The sequence below is a fragment of the Bombyx mori genome, chromosome 23 (genome assembly GCF_030269925.1).
Source record: "Bombyx mori chromosome 23, ASM3026992v2".
Classification (NCBI taxonomy): domain Eukaryota; kingdom Metazoa; phylum Arthropoda; class Insecta; order Lepidoptera; family Bombycidae; genus Bombyx; species Bombyx mori.
The window spans coordinates 19,925,614-19,942,060 of NC_085129.1; the positions used below are offsets into that span (position 1 = coordinate 19,925,614).

General features: G+C 37.9%; 1 protein-coding gene across 1 annotated transcript; it reads right to left on the reverse strand.

Annotated features, from left to right (window-relative positions):
- Window position 1: 1 nt before the first annotated feature.
- LOC101737446 (brain-specific homeobox protein homolog) lies at window positions 2–14,304 on the reverse strand. The gene is made up of 5 exons (XM_012691502.4): window positions 13,679–14,304; window positions 10,480–10,587; window positions 8,911–9,069; window positions 1,346–1,404; window positions 2–208 (listed from the first exon to the last, which is right to left on the reverse strand). Exons 1-5 carry the CDS (start codon window positions 13,974–13,976, stop codon window positions 83–85), a joined length of 750 nt encoding a protein of 249 aa, XP_012546956.2. The 5' UTR covers window positions 13,977–14,304; the 3' UTR covers window positions 2–82.
- Between the last annotated feature and the right edge of the window lie 2,143 nt (window positions 14,305–16,447).

Below are 16,447 nucleotides of genomic sequence, written 5' to 3' on the forward strand. Positions count from 1 at the left end.
AGTTTCTTGCGTCAGGATCCAGAAACATCACCGTTGCCTTCGCTTCCGAACTGGGTCCTTATATCCGGTACATCAATTCCTACTAAGCATTACTTGACGCGTAGCGCTGGGTGTAACTCGACTCGCCGACAATATCAATGTCACTGTCGCTATGATCCGAATCGGAATCGGACGTGTGGGTGGTCGAGATTCTAGAATCTTCCTGCGCCTGTAACAAAAAAACGACTCACAATCAACTATTCATATAGACGGTATTAAAAGTCTAAGAGACACCTTTGAAACTTTACAGGAGAGCCATTTGGAGTATAAAATTTGAAAAACTATCATAAAAAAACTTCTTCAGCTATTTCAATGTAGTAAACTTAATTGAAGTTCAATTAAAAACATCAAACTGTTGATGCTGATACCAAATAAAACACGAAATGTTGCTTAAACCAAATAACCTTTTACCCCCCCTTTTTTATATATGTATCTTAACTTGGTTAAGAGAACAAAATGTTTGCACGTATGGAGCGCGAGTACATTGAAGGTTTCCGGTGATTATCTAATACACTTCTCTATCGTCTTCTATCTTCTTCTACCCTCTTATCGTAAAAATTAAACCAAACTGTTAGAATTTAAGACACTGTTAGTTCATTCTGTGTAAACAAAAGGCGGTTTCTCCCCACTACAGAGAAGCTCAATTAACTTTAGCGCGTCTCAAAGCAGATGCGAACTAGGCGTATTTTGTTTTTACTGTAATACTAGACCGCCCCAGAACAACTTGGCGTCGCTCGGTGCAGCAGGAGCTAGGCATCTTGGCCATGACGTGGGAGGAGCTAGAACAGACTGCCCAAGACCAATGTAAATGGAAGGATTTGATTCGAGCCCTACACCCCAGCAGAGGGTAATAGGAAATAATAATGATGATGTCATACTAGGCATGAGGCCCACATAAGAATAGTCGTCGTTGCATGTTACTGTCTGGAATGCCAAGGACCAGGAATGGCAAGGACCAAGGACCAGGCCGCTTCCAACACAGAATGCTCCCCGCAAACCACGTTTGAACAAAGACATGGCCAAGTGCCTTAATAACTAAAGGCTAACAACGAAATCTTTTTTTTTATATCTTAAATGAAGGGCCGATCCCACAGCCCAGCTGGTGCAGCTAAGTAGTTACTGGAGCCCTACAACGTAAATGCGCCACCCACCTTGAGACATAAGTTCTAAGGTCTCAGTATAGTTACAACGGCTGCCCCATCCTTCAAACCGAAACGTATTACTGCTTCACGGCAGAAATAGGCAGGGTGGTGGTATCTACCCGCGCGGACTCACTCACTCACTCTCAGTATAATTATCTCCTCACCTTCCTACAGTCCGATAAGGCTTGATGCTTCGCCGTAAAATCGACGGCCGCCGTAGAATCTGTGACCAAAGACAACTCACTCAATATTATATGGGGCTTTTTTGCGGGAACGCGAGGAATGAAATTGTGTGACTTGTTTTATTTTGCCTAATTAGTGTTACTTTAGGTTTAAATGTGTAATAACGGTGGTTTATTAACTAGTTTAGTATAGCTGTGTAAGTGCACAAATGTGGGAAAATGAAGCAAAGCCGCTGAACGTAACTTCTCGGGATCCTCCAAAAAGTTCAATGAAAAACTGAAAAGTCTCAGTAAATGACCACCATTTTACTGAGATTTCATGCCATATCATCTCATCGCATTTCATTTCACTTCATTTCATACCATGTTTCATATTAATCAACTTCATTTCATTTCATATTACCATTGTTCATAAAAATTATGAATATATACAAGCTTTAGCCCGCGACTCCGTCCGCGTGGAATAGTTACTTTGGCATAACGCTAAATTTTACCCCCCACTTCATTGACGTAGAGAGTGAAAATATTTTTGATTTATAGAATATTAAGGAAGCTATTTAAACCCCTATTTTGAAACATTAATTAATGGTGCTCTACTTGTATTGATCTTACCGTGATATTATATAGCCTATAGCCTTCCTCAATAAATGGGCTATCTAACACTGAAATAATTTTTCAAATCGGACCAGTAATTCCTGAGATTTACGCGTTCAAACAAACAAACTCTTCCGTTTTATTATATTAGTATCGATTAAAATAAGACTTGACCTAAAGGTCTTAGTTACCAGGTCATAAAATCCCTTAAAAATGGTTGTACCTACGTGACTTAAAATCGTTAAACCCATAGACACAGCCCACTGAGTTTCTCGCCGGATTCTCAGTGGGTCGTAATTCGGATCCGGTGGTAAATTCCACGAAGCAATGCTCTAGTTAGGGCTAGTGTTAGCATATTCTCTCAGGTTGAGCCCGTGAACTCACCTACCTGTCCTGGCGTATCTGGAATAGCCTCTTAAGCTACCAGCGAATAGGTAGGAAAAAATCGTTAAAAAATTTAGTTTGTTTGAAGTTCGACCATACACTAAAACCACGTGATTCCTAAACATAGCTAATCTTAGCTTTGTAAGTAAGTAGGTATGTATGTTTGTTATATAGTACTTTTTAAGGTGAGTTAGGTCCGATGTGTATTATTAAGTTTTAAAGTATGTATGTATTATACTAGTGGTTCCCCAACAGTCGAAATTTGTCTATAATTAATTGAAATTATAAGTTTTAACATTATTATTCTATAGTCAAAGACTATACTTCTTTAGTCACAGATTTCGCCAAGACTACACTATAGACAAATAATAATAAAGACAAATAATATTAAAGAAAAACATTATTAATCTATTCTCAATTTGACCACAGACTATAACAATAAACAAAAGAGTATATATACCTACGTGTGTGTGTAAAATTCATGGTAGTGTTTGTAATGTTTTATTTATTTATTGATTCAATGTATTTTATATGGATGATTAAAAAAAAATTAGCATCCTGTTCTACTTCTCTATATTCTTTATAAGTGTGGAAAATTTCATACTCCTCCGTCCGCGCAATTTTCGTAATAAGGGGTACATAGTTTTTGCTTCACGTATTAATATATAGTTAGGTATACACATCAAATTACAACGCGTTAAATTATGCACAAAAACTCGGAAATGGGCTGGTCACATCGCGAGGCTTAAGGTCATTCGTAATGGACCATAAAAGTAATATTTTGGAAAGACCCAATAGGTAAAAGGAACAGAGGTAAACCGTTGACTCGTTGGCAAGATGAGATTGTAAGGACAGAGACAATTGGGCATCTTGGGTGGAGGCGTTTACCCAATACAGGGTTTCTACATAAAACTACCAAAGTTTTTTTTATTTTTTTATTGCTTAGATGGGTAGACGAGCTCACAGCCCACCTGGCGTTAAGTGGTTACTGGAGCCCATAGACATCTACAACGTAAATGCGCCATCCACCTTGAGATATAAGTTCTAAGGTCTCAGTATAGTTACAACGGCTGCCCCACCCTTCAAACCGAAACGCATTACTGCTTCACGGCAGAAATACGCAGGGCGGTGGTACCTACCCGTGCGGACTCACAAGAGGTCCTACCACCAGTAATTACGCAAATTATAATTTTGCGGGTTTGATTTTTATTACACGATGTTATTCCTTCACCGTGGAAGTCAATCGTGAACATTTGTTAAGTACGTATTAATACGTAAAAATTGGTACCCGCCTGCGGGATTCGAACACCGTTGCATCGCTCGATACGAATGCACCGGACGTCTTATCCTTTAGGCCACGACGACTTGTGTATTAAATTAGTTAAGTGATCATACTCGTTAATAACTGTTAAAATATTCAGTAGGAAATAAAAGGCTTATTATTATTATACACATAAAATAGAGGTGAATGTACATACATACGTGCGTATTGTATTGCTTTTTGTTTGTAAATTTAAATTTATACATAAATAACTCTTTTCTTTTTTCCTTTGTTCATTTTCTACTTATATGTAACTTTGATGGTGGAAATACGTTCTGGGTTTTTGTTTAAGCAATTTTTTTAATATATAATATTATATGTTTGTTTTGTACTGTTGGTCTTACAAATAAGTAAATAAAAAAATAATAAATAAAAATGTATTTTTTGTATGTGCCTAAGCCAAAGGACAATGCCCATTTTCTATGGGCGTTTGGGCCCCTAAAAAAAGTTGTCGCGACATGATGGTTTAAACTTATTTTGATAGACAAAGAAATATCGTTTCATATTCAGAAAACGATTTTTATATTCTCACCCAGGTTTAAGAGAAATCTGTTTTTTTCTGCAGCTAAAATTAAGTTGTTAATTGTTTTTTTCAAAATCAATAATCGTTTTCAACATTATTTACAGTATTAAATAAGTTAATTGTGGTTAATTTTGCTAGAAATAAGCCCTTACGTACATTTTATTATTATTATATCCTCATAATAATAATAAAATGAAATGAAAATCCGGAAGCCGACAACGATATTGTTGTTGTTGTTTTTAAATTCGCCAATAAGCAGGCATAGAGCGTAGCCTATACAGCCTAGTCTGTCGTAGTTATATTTTTTATGTCAATAAAAAGCCGGTGTACCTCTTTTTATTGCTTTTTGGGAGTTTTGACGTCAACTCGATGAATAGCTTATTGAGTGAGCATGAATTTCCGCAGACCTTTTATCTTGAAAAAAAAACTGTCAGTCACTGCTATGTTAGCCACAGTTTTATTCCAATGCCTCAATAATCGTGAACAACGATTATTGACATTTAATACACAAAACAACGCCCAATTTATATATTATACATCACAATAAACTATTAAAAAAACATTAAAATAAAACTTCAAGTGACGCTTCACTCGGGTTGCTGCCAAAACTCTCTGATCATATATAATAAGAATAGAGTAATGGTAGGCCATTGAGATTTTTACTAATGGAATCATTAATATCTAAAAATATTAAATAAAATAACTCATGGTTTTAAGTAATAATTATTATTACAATATATAAATATTGAATTGAACAAAAATAAACTAAAAAGTCTGAATTATAACCATTAGTTATTTTTTTAAATTTGTTGTTCAAGTCACAGACAACTCTTTCGTTTGGCAGCATAGAGGTTTACTATAAGGCTGTATGGGCTTAAGCCCTTTGCCTATTGGCGAATTTAAAAACTATGGCACTCAGTTTTGGGATGTTATCAAATAAGTAATTAATTTTTTTGTAAAACAATGCCAGGGCGAAAGAAATGTTGATACATAAACTAAACAACGTAAAAAAATAAGGCATAGTTTTTCATGTACAAATAGTTTTGACATAAAGTTGGCCCACTTTTGGGCATTGTCCTTTTTAATGTCATTTCATTCACAAATGAGACATCTGATTATCTTGTAAATTTGTTCACACTTAAGACACTGATGACCATAAAATAACTTTATAGATTCCCTCTAATATCCTGACTTGATAGGATAAAAATAATGAGGCGATTAATTGTTTTATTTTTTATTTTTGCTGTTTAAGCGAGATATTATTATTTATTTTTAAACTATATGCATATGTGTATAACAACAGATGTTCGTTAGTTTTGTTGTATAGACTTCAGAAGAAAAATTAGATGATTTATTAATTGAAAATTTGCCGCCATTACTAAATAAAAAAATCTTTCGACAAACAATATAGAAAGCGATACTTAACTGTCTTGTCTTCTCCCATTTTTATATACATACATACATATATACAAAAATGTACGTAAGATAATTGACCTTCCCACAGCGAAGACGTCAAATTCCCACAATAAATTGTGCCGTTCAAATTTCGCCGCTAACTCCTCATTCAAAGAGCTCTGATTACTTTGTTAACGTAAACCGCTACATCGTTAATGCATTACAACACAAACTGAACCTTAAAGCTCGATACTCAAGTCACTAAACAACTTACGAAACAATTTTCGAGAAAGCTTGCAGAGCTTGAAGATTTCGACTCTATTCCGAAGGCGATACAGTCGTTATTCTAGTGTAGATTTAGTTAAGACGTTGCTAGGCAACCAAGACGGCCATCTTGTCTTCAGAATTCAATTATGGAACGTCTTCGGTTGCGGCGCGAAATTCCGCCAACGTAAATAAATATGAATTCCGACCAAAAGGTTTGCGAGTGCTTCGAATTACAAAAGCCTAAGTATATTTAATTTTACAGATTTGTAGACAAAAGTACGAGCTAATTGCCCATCTCATGTTAAACAGGGCCCGTGGACATCAACAACGTGATTGTCACCACTTAAGTCGTTTTTTTTAATACATACATACATATATACTGTCTATATTTAATAGTGTATCGCCATGCGCAAGCGACTGTTTCTTAATATTAACATTTTAATTTTCACTAGTGGCCCGCTCCAGCTTCGCTCGTATTTTTAACAAAAATTTCAAGATTTAAAATTAGAATATACACACACCACCCTTCTATTTGCGTCAGGTTACTAAAAAAAGAAAATTATAAAGATAGTTTAAATATTATTATTTTAATTAACTCTTATATTCATTTAATTATTTTTTTTGCAATTTTTTTATAATTTTTCTAATTTTCGTAAAAAGGTTATATCTACTAAATAAAAACCATTGATCCTATTGAGTCAGAGATTCCCTGTAAACGATATTTGACGCTATTTTATTTTTTTAAATAAAAGAACACTTATTGTGGCATAACTATAATAGTTTGGAATATTATAATACTGTCCTGACACTTTTTGTAAATAATAATGTGTTCTTCAATGTCATCTATATATAAAAAATGAATTGCTGTTCGTTCGTCTCGCTAAAACTTAAAAACGGCTGAACCGATTTAGCTAATTTTGGTCTTGAATTATTTGTGGAAGTCCAGAGAATGTTTAAAAGGTAGATAAATATGAAAATGCTCGGAATTAAATAAAAATAACAATTTTGTTTTTCCTTTGATGTGTCCCCCGTCGGACGGATTTCTTTTGTTTGTTTTAAGTTTATTTTAGACAAAAGTTTAGCTCTTTTATTTATCGATTGAGGCACTTCGAAGTCTGCCGGGTCAGCTAGTAGTACCTAAATTATCTTATTCTATCTACATTAGTTTTCGCAGGGCACGCGATGTAAAGAATATTTTAGGTAATTTTTTTACACCTTGGATTACATTATTGGAGTTTTAGTAAGCAGCCCTTAATTAAAAAAGGAAGGCTGGCAGGAACTGGATGAGAGAAGCCGAAGATTGTGTACAGTGGCGAACCATTGGAGAGGCCTATGTGCAGCAGTGGGCTACTATAGGCTGATGATAATGATGATGATGAAGTATAAGTTTTATTACTGGTGGTAGGACCTCTTGTGGGTCCGCGCGGATAGGGACCATCACCCTGCCTATTTCTGCCGTGAAGTAGTAATGCGTTTCTTTAGAACTTATATCTCAAGGTGGGCGGCGCATTTGCGTTATAGATGCCTATGGGCTCCAATAACCACTTAACACCAGGTGGCCTGTGGGCTTCGTCCACGTATCTAAGCAATAAAAAAAACTCAACAACGCGTTTACCCCAACAGTTATCGGTTGTCCGGCTAATAGTCTTTCAACCCTCAGATATATTCATGTGCGCGAGCCCCAAAGTGCACCTTGCTACTCCTTCACCTCGCAAAGCCGGATCGAAAGACTGAAGTTTCGTCCAAGAACAATTAGTCAAACATCAATAATCAGTCGCTGAGTTTGTAGCACAGAGCTACGAACTTCATCAGAGAATGTATTACGGGAATAGTTCATTTAATTTTAGTGCTTAATATCAATACATGGCAGCGATATAAGCGTTTCAAGATATAGTTTTACAACTTACTCGTGGTAGATCTTGTGAGTCCGCGCGGGTAGGTACCACCACCCTGCCTATTTCTGCCGTGAAGCAGAAATGCGTTTCGGTTTGAAGGGTGGGGCAGCCGTTGTAACTATACTGAGATCTTAGAACTTATATCTCAAGGTGAGTGGCGCATTTACGTTGTAGATGTCCATGGGCTCCAGTAACCACATAACACCAGGCTGTGAGCTCGTCCAACCATCTAAGCAATATAAACAAATATAATCTTGTGTAGTCTTGGCGAAATCTATGATTATAGAACAATTAAGAAATCGACAGTAGAAATGTGATAATAATGCTCAAACGTTTTTTTTTAATGGGATTTTATGACCTGGTAACTAAGACCTTTAGGTCATTTCTTATTTTAATTTATATTCAATTCTTATTTGTTCGAAAAGTAATAATGTGGAGTGAAATGAAATAAAATGAAGATGATTAATTTGAGACATTAATTAACTGGGATGAAATTAAATGAAATGAGATGAGATGATATGGGACGAAATACAATCTCAGTAAAATGGTGGTCATTTACTGAGATTTTTTCAGTAGACTTTTTGGAGGATCCCGAGAAGTTCGTCCAGCGGCTTTGTTTCACTTTTGTGCACTTTCGCAGATATTAAACAATTAATAAACCACCATTATTATACATTTCAACCTGAAGAAACACGAAATAGACAAAATAAAAAAAAACATACAACTTCACTCCTCGCGTTCCCGCCAAAAAGACCCTCAAACTTATAATTTAAATTAATTATGGTCAAGTTTCGATCACTGTGCGACCACTAGTAACAATTAATAGTTGAGATTTTAAATACTGCATATTTTTTTAACAGCACACACTAATACACAAAATATTACATTTTTCAACAGTTGACTGTATTTAAAGCAGCTATAGGTATTCATATAATTTCCACTCCCCACACTAGCGCTATTTCGGTGAGTCTTCCAACAACAACTTGCTGTTTACAGATCGACACTTTTTCAACCTGTCCCCTAGACAAGATTATGTTCCTGACTTCTAACCTCCATAATTTTATAATTGAAGAATTTTTACTAAAAGCCATGCAAAAAAAAGATGAGAAAAGGTATAATGTACGTCATTTCAAAATCGATTTTCTAATAGCCCAGCAAAACGTCTTACTCCTCTGCTGCTGTTGCTTCCTCATCAGCTTCTTGTGCTTCATCCGTCGGTTCTGGAACCACGTCTTCACCTGGGTTTCGGAGAGGTTCAGCGCTCCTGCTAACTCAACTCGCTCAGGAGTCGAAAGGTAGCGCTGCGACTCGAACCGTTTCTCCAGACCTTTCCAACGAAAGCATACGCTTGTAAAGCTAAATAGGAATTGTTCGAGATGATACCGGCATCTCGTTTTTACCATCGCACCGCCCGCCACCGGAGTAGAGTTCATCCATACTACCTGGAGCCACTGCGGTCATCCACAGTGCGTTTCCAGAGATCTTTTTTGCCACGTACCATCCGGCTATGGAATGAGCTCCCCTCCACGGTGTTTCCCGAGCGCTATGACATGTCCTTCTTCAAACGAGGCTTGTGGAGAGTATTAAGCGGTAGGCAGCGGCTTGGTTCTGCCCCTGGCATTGCTGAAGTCCATGGGCAACGGTAACCACTCATCATCAGGTGGGCCGTATGCTCATCTGCCTACAAGGGCAATAAAAAATTAAAATAAAAAAAATAGAACGAAAGTGACTTAAAGAAGAGCCTGCTGAGTTTCTCGCCGGATCTTCAAAGTGGGTCGCGATTCAGATCCGGTGGTAGATTCAGCGAAGCACTGCTCTTGTGTTAGCAAACTCTCTCAAGTTGAGCCCGTGAGCTCACCTACACGTCAGGAGGCAGCTAGAATAGCCGAAAATCGTAACACTGATAAAGTCTCTAATCAGCTCTCTTCGACAATCGTAGCTCGTATTTTCTTAAGCGCGTAAGAGATACTAAATTACGAAATTAAACTCGATGCGGCCTAAAGGATAATGGGGTAGGTATGTTTGATCTTTGTTTTTTTTCATGTTTGAAGTGTTACTGGTGGCCCTGAGGCCTTCTCAGTTTCTCCAAGACAGGTGGGCGAGCAAAGGCTCAGCCAGGATGGGTAGGATTTGCTAAAGGCTGCCCGAGCGCCTCCGAAGGAGACCTAACAACTCAAGAGCAGTTGCTTCGCGAATGAATCTACTATCGGATCGGAACCGCGACCCGCTGAGAAGATCCGGCGAGAAGCTCAGCGGACTGATGTATGGGTTAAGTTACACGTCGAACTCTTTGCCGACTTCAAAGAGTACTGTTACTAGGGTATCTCCTAGTATTAGAGCTGAAGGCGTCTAATGCAAGAGTTATTGGATCTGATGGATCCGCAAGGACGTGTCTAGGGCAAGCTGTCTTGGTGTTCATTATCTATATATAATTACGGTAGGCAGCGGCTTGGCTTTGCCCCTGGCATTGCTGAAGTCCATGGGCGACGGTAACCACTCACCATCAGGTGGGCCGTATGCTCATCTGCCAACAAGGGCAACAAAAAAAAAAAAAAAAATTAAACGTACGTCAGTTTTTAACAGAATAACACAGGGAATCCTAAATTAGAGCCGGATAACCGGGCGTGATTCGTTCCCGGTTACAAAGATTAGTTACGTAATTCGGCAGCTATCTCTTTAGGTGATGATATAGAACATGATTAGACTGAAATACTGGAAGACTAACAGAAGATTCTACCTGTTAGTTGAGGGTCCGAGAAGACTGTTCTGGCCTTCCGTCGTCTGCAGTGCTTTAGCGCAGACAGCGATAGCTCCGAAGGCGTGAACAAAGCGTGATACGGCACACCTGTCAACACAAATTCAAGGCCTTCAACACCACGTATGACGTCACTTGTGGCTAGAAATAATGTGGTAATCGTAGATTATACACTAATGCACAATTTTGACCACATGTGACGTCACGCGGAGTGATTAGTATCTGAGATGTACTGTTAAAACTGAGACCTTACATGTCACGAAGTGGGTGGCAGCGTTTACGTTGGGGCCTTACGGGCTCCGATAACCACTTAACACCAGGTGGGCCGTGAGCTCGTCCACCCATCTAAGATATAAAAAAACCCATCAAAGTTAGAAAAAAGCGTCTAGATTTTGGATCTGATATTCTTTTTAGTTGTTTTTAAGAACAACGCAATTTTTTTTTCGATAATAATTCTACACAAGTGTACATATATATACGTAACGTGAAGCAAAAACTTTGTACCAGTTTTCACGAAAATTGCGCGGATGGAGAAGTATGAAACTTTCCACACTTAAGTATAGAGAATATAGAGAAGGAGTGCAGAATGCAATTTTTTTAAATTATGCATACATTAAACAATAAAAAAAATAACAAAAAAAAAGCCATAAAAAAAATATATGACACACACTATATGTACCTATATGTATATGATACACATACGCATATACCCAGTATTGCCATAAATACTGAGAAAAAGGAAAAGAAATCTATTGCAAATAACATTTATTACTTTTACAGTGTGATAGTTTAATACATAAATATAAAACAATTTAAAGTATAAAAGCTTATTCGAAGTGGTCTCCATTGGATGCAATACAGTCCTTTAAACGTTGAGGCCAGTTATCAATAGAAGCACGCACTCTTTCCATGGGAAAATTGTTCACTGCCAATCGTACGGATTGTTTTAGGGACTCCAAATTATCATGGCGTTTAGAACAAGCCGTACTCTCTAAAACTGACCATAAATTATAGTCCAGCAGATTTCGATCGGGACTAGACAACGGCCAGTCTTCAGCTCAGATGAAGTCCGAAACGTTCGTTTCCAACCAAGACTGCGTAGACCGAACTTTATGACCTGGCGCCGAGTCTTGCTGGAAGGACCATTCTTGATTATTGAACATGGTGTTGTTAAGGGGCTTCACTACCTTCTCAAGAATGGTATCTTGATACACTTGTGCCGATGTTTTGATACCTTTTTCACAAGAGTATGGCTCAGTCACTCCTTCATAGCTAATACCCCACCAAACCATCACTGAAGTCGGATAGTGCCCACGTTGCACTCTGTCGACTAATTGGGAAGCTTCCTTAGAGCTTTGAGCATAAATACGGTCATTTTGTTTGTTAAAATGTTGCTCAATTGTAAAAAAATTCTCATCTGTAAACAAAAATTTTCTATGACCTCCCTTTGCGTACCGCTTCAGTAGTTGTTTCGATTTTACCATCCTATTTTCTTTTAAATTATCAGTTAAGAAATGACCAGTACGTCTCTTATAGGCTGCAAATCCTAAGTAATCTTTTAAAATACGCGACACGGTTCTAGGTGCTATATTCATCTCCCGAGATGAAATCTTTTGCTTTCGGACAGGATTTCATCGAATTCTTTCCCTTACTGCTTTGACCACCTTTTTCGTACGAACACTACGTCGACGGCCAGATCTTTTTCTGTCACAAACAGAGGAGGTCTCATTGCACCTATTAATATCCCGGAACACAAACATTTTACTAATACCAAGCGTATGGAGAGTTTTAAAAATTGCATTTGGCTCCATACCTACTTTGCCTAATGCAATCACAGCGATTCGGTTTTCTTTATAACCCCACTCCATTTTAATATCGCAAAATATTGTACAATGTATTGGCGCCAAAATGAGAAAACTCAATGAGCAATCATATAAAAATGACAGATTCCAAATTCAAATGTAATATTTTGTTTATTTTTAATTGTAACAGTATTTATGGCCAGACTATGTACTCTTTTATTTAATGTTAAAGCCTGTGCTCGAATTGAGAATAAATTAATATTGTGTGTCTTTAATATTATTTGTCTCTAATGTAGCAAAAGGTGTAATTAAAAAGTCATTGACAATAGAATCTTAATACTGTTCAAAGTTATAATTTAAATTAATTATGGTCGAATTTCGACCACTGGGCGACAACTAGTTTGAATTAATATTTATCAATATTTTCGATTCTTACGGTATTAGATTCGATCTATTATGGTTTCATTACCTAGTTAAGATGGCTTCAATTTCAAATTGTCTACACTTTATTGCAGGCAAAAACTTAAGGCCGTACCTCCAGTAATTTGGTTTGATTCGACTTCTTCAAAGAAAATTTAACGAAGACTAGACCAAGATTTTGCTAGAACGTTCTAGAAAACTATCTATTTTATATAAGTATATTATAGGCCATCTATATAATATGTTAAGTTAGAGGAAGTCTGAAAGTGACACCTGTGACAGAGAAGTTGAGAAGCGCGTTTGGGATGGTATGGACATGTGATAAGACGAAATGACAATTAGGTTGGTAAGAGAGTTTTAACTGTGAATTTGGAAGGCTTTAGAGGAAGAAGTAGACCGAAGAAAAAATTGATGGATTGCGTGAAAGACGATATGTGTAAGAAGGGAGTGAGCGAAGAAATGGTATATGATAGATGAGTATGGAAGGAGAAAACATGTTGCGCCGACCCCAGGTGACTAGGAGAAGGGTAGGAGAATGATGATGATGATCTAGGTGGCTTTGGTGACGACCATGAGCTATGGAAACCACTCAGGATGAAGTGGGCCGTATGCTCGTCTGCCTAGATTAGATGGGCAATAAGAAAAAAAAAACAATATGTGTCTTCTTCGGTTTTCGAGAAATTTAGACATAATTGAAACATCTTTTACGGTTCAATTTCGCTTGTATTATTGACGTTACTTAAAACGTTACACTTTCAACGTTCACGACTGACTGAAGCAACATCAGTAGTATAAATGACAATAAAAACGCGTTATCCATAAAATAACAAGCTTTTTTGAAAACAAAGCTGATTAATTCCATGTACCAAATACACACGAAATGACATATTATTATTAAACGAGTATTATTTAATTATTTATTTGTTATAGGGACACACAGACTCTTGCTTAAAACTTACCTTGCGACAAAAAATAAGGTGGTTCGACTGCTTTATACGTATTGGGGGTGTGCAGGTAAGCGCCTAGGGCTCCCATGGCGACCTGCAGATACCCTTCCCTGGTCTGGTGAGGCCTGACGTCGCCAGCCACGGAGAAGTAAGGCCGCGGCTCGTAGTCGAGTCTTCGTTCGACATTGGGAACTTTAAATCGATTGTCGCCTCTATAAAGTATGTCTTCTATGAGGAATGAAGTTTTTGAATTGTGTTCCGGACGATTTGAATTTGTTGTTGGCGAATCGCTTCGAGTCTCGTGTTCCATTTCGTTTCTTTTTTTTTTTAGTTTTATTTAATTTTCAAATCATTCTAAATAGTTCTAGAACGTTTCGCTCCCGTCGATGAATCGGCAATATTTAAATTAAAGTTTCACACAATTTTGAATTCGGAACTCTTTATCACTTCAACGCGCGTCAACAAACATTTAAAAAAATCGTACGATCGAACTATTTTTTGAATGGATTAAAAAAAAAGAAAAAAAATTCGAATTTGGAATTATGTTTTTGTGGGCTGTCCATTCACAGGCCGCTTCGGTCGTTCGTCCGGAAATCGATGACAATTAACGCGGTAATTGTCGGTTGTTTGGTCGAAACGAGGCGATTTCGTCCGCGGGCCGGGATAAACTGTCGCGCCGGGGTGGGTCGGGGTGGCGCGCCAGTGAATGGGAACGCCTTACAGGGTGGGGATCGGGATAACGATGTTCTTTTTTTTTTTTTTACGTTCCGAACACAGGTTACTGGCTGGCTTTCTTTTTTTTTTTTTTTCGAGCATTTAAATTTCATTCGGAGATATATTTTTGTTTGTCGATAAATTCGAATTTGTATTTAATTATTTTCAATCATTCGTCCACTGCTGGTTTTTATTTTTAGTTAAGTTAAATTTCCTCTGTATTGTGTTAATAAGCAGTAAATAAACGAAAAATGAACATGTTTGCTCTATTAGCTTGGTACGTATGCATATATGTAAGATATGTTTATCTAAAACATAATCTTTGAACGTAATTTCCATGGAACCCAAGACGTAGGATTAACTTAAGCATTCGTGCGTGCATCAAGAGCCGATGATGATACAATAATTTCTTTATAACTTCGCTCTGATATCCGGCCAGTGACAACCGGTCAAAAAAAACAGTAAATTAATCATCAATATTTTTTATTTATCTTTAAACTGATTCAAACCGATTAAACGTGCTCACAATCTACCTGATGATAAATGGCTAGCGGTGCCCATGGACATCAACAACGTATCTAAATGCCGCCATTCACCTTAAGACGTGTTGGGCAGTACAACGGCCGCTCCTACCTTCAAACCGAAACGCATTACTGCTTCACGGCAGAAATAGGCAGGGCGGTGGTACCTACCAGTGCTTTGCCTACCATCACTTATTAGCCGTAATTTTTTTCGGGATTGACTTTTAAGAGACATTTTTATTAATTCACCGCGGAGGTCATTTGTGATCTTATATTTGTTTCCCTTAACTATTCGCGGGTAGCCTAATAGGTTATTCCGGCTTTCCGTGGACGGGTAGGTGAGCTCACGGGTTCGACCTGAGAAAATTTGCTAACACCAGCCCTAGCAAGAGCAGTGCTTCGCTGTATTTACCACCGGATCGGAAACGCGACCCACTGAGAAGATCCGGCGAGAAACTCTGTGTCTGTGGGTTAATTGGTGATCTTGTATTAAATGAGAATTTAATTAGAACAACATGTGCCAATGGACCACACACGTACGAGTATACTTAGAATAATATTGTAATTATCACGAGTACAAACGTCTCGGCTGTTAGGCCACGCACGCTCTTTTAAAGACATTTGTTAACAGAAGATTGTTTATTTCTACTGGTGGTAGGACGTCTTGTGAGTCCGCACGGGTAGGTAACACCACCCTGCCTATTTCTGCCGTGAAGCAGTAATTCCTTTCAGTTTAAAGGGCTGAGCAGCCGTTGTAGTGTAAAACTTGAGGTCTTAGAACGCGTGTCTCAATTTAGGCGGCGGCGTTTAGTGACGTTGTTAATTATGAGATCCGGTAACAACTTAACACCAGGCGGGCCCTTACCTCGTCCAGACATTTAAGCAATAAAACAAACACCCAAACGAATAAGCTACTTCTCAATCTCCTTCCCATCTCGTCTGCTCTGGTGTAGGTACATAAGTCGATCGATATGTGATCCATGTCACGTAAACAGCAGTAAAAAGAGTTACCAACACATAAAAGGTATAACCCGGGCATATTGTGTTAAATTGCCGTAAGACGGTGTAACCAGCTCGGATGATCCGGGCATTCGGAGTACCGCGAACGAACAGTTTTGATACTTTACGTTACGTAAACGCGTAATATTAATTACCAGTCTGTACATAACAAATGTTCGCGATTGACTTCCACGGTGAAGGAATAACATCGTGTAATAAAAATAAGAAACCGGCAAAATTTTAATTTGCATAATTACTGGTGATAGAACGTCTTGTGAGTCCGCACGGGTAGGTACCACCACCCTGCCTATTTCTGCCGTGAAGCAGTAATGCGTTTCGGTTTGAAGAGCGGGGCAGCCGTTGTAACTATGCTGAGACCTTAGCACTTTTATCTCAAGGTGGGTGGCGGCATTTACGTTGTAGATGTCTATGGGCTCCAGTAACCACTCAACAGCCGGTGGGCTGTGAGATCGTCCACCCATCTAATACAAAAAAAAAAATAACATTTTTAACTTTATCTCGTGAAGATGCTTGTTAATTTGCTGTG

Bases quoted from the DNA above. Each gene is read 5' to 3' on its own strand.
- LOC101737446 (XM_012691502.4), bottom strand. From the start codon at position 13,976: ATGGAACACGAGACTCGAAGCGATTCGCCAACAACAAATTCAAATCGT. The intron at 10,588-13,678 runs GTAAGTTTTAAG...TTGTGTTGACAG, and splicing joins ACCTTATTTTTTGTCGCAAG to GTGTGCCGTATCACGCTTTG. The intron at 1,405-8,910 runs GTAAGACGTTTT...CTTTGGTCACAG, and splicing joins GAAGCAACAGCAGCAGAGGA to ATTCTACGGCGGCCGTCGAT.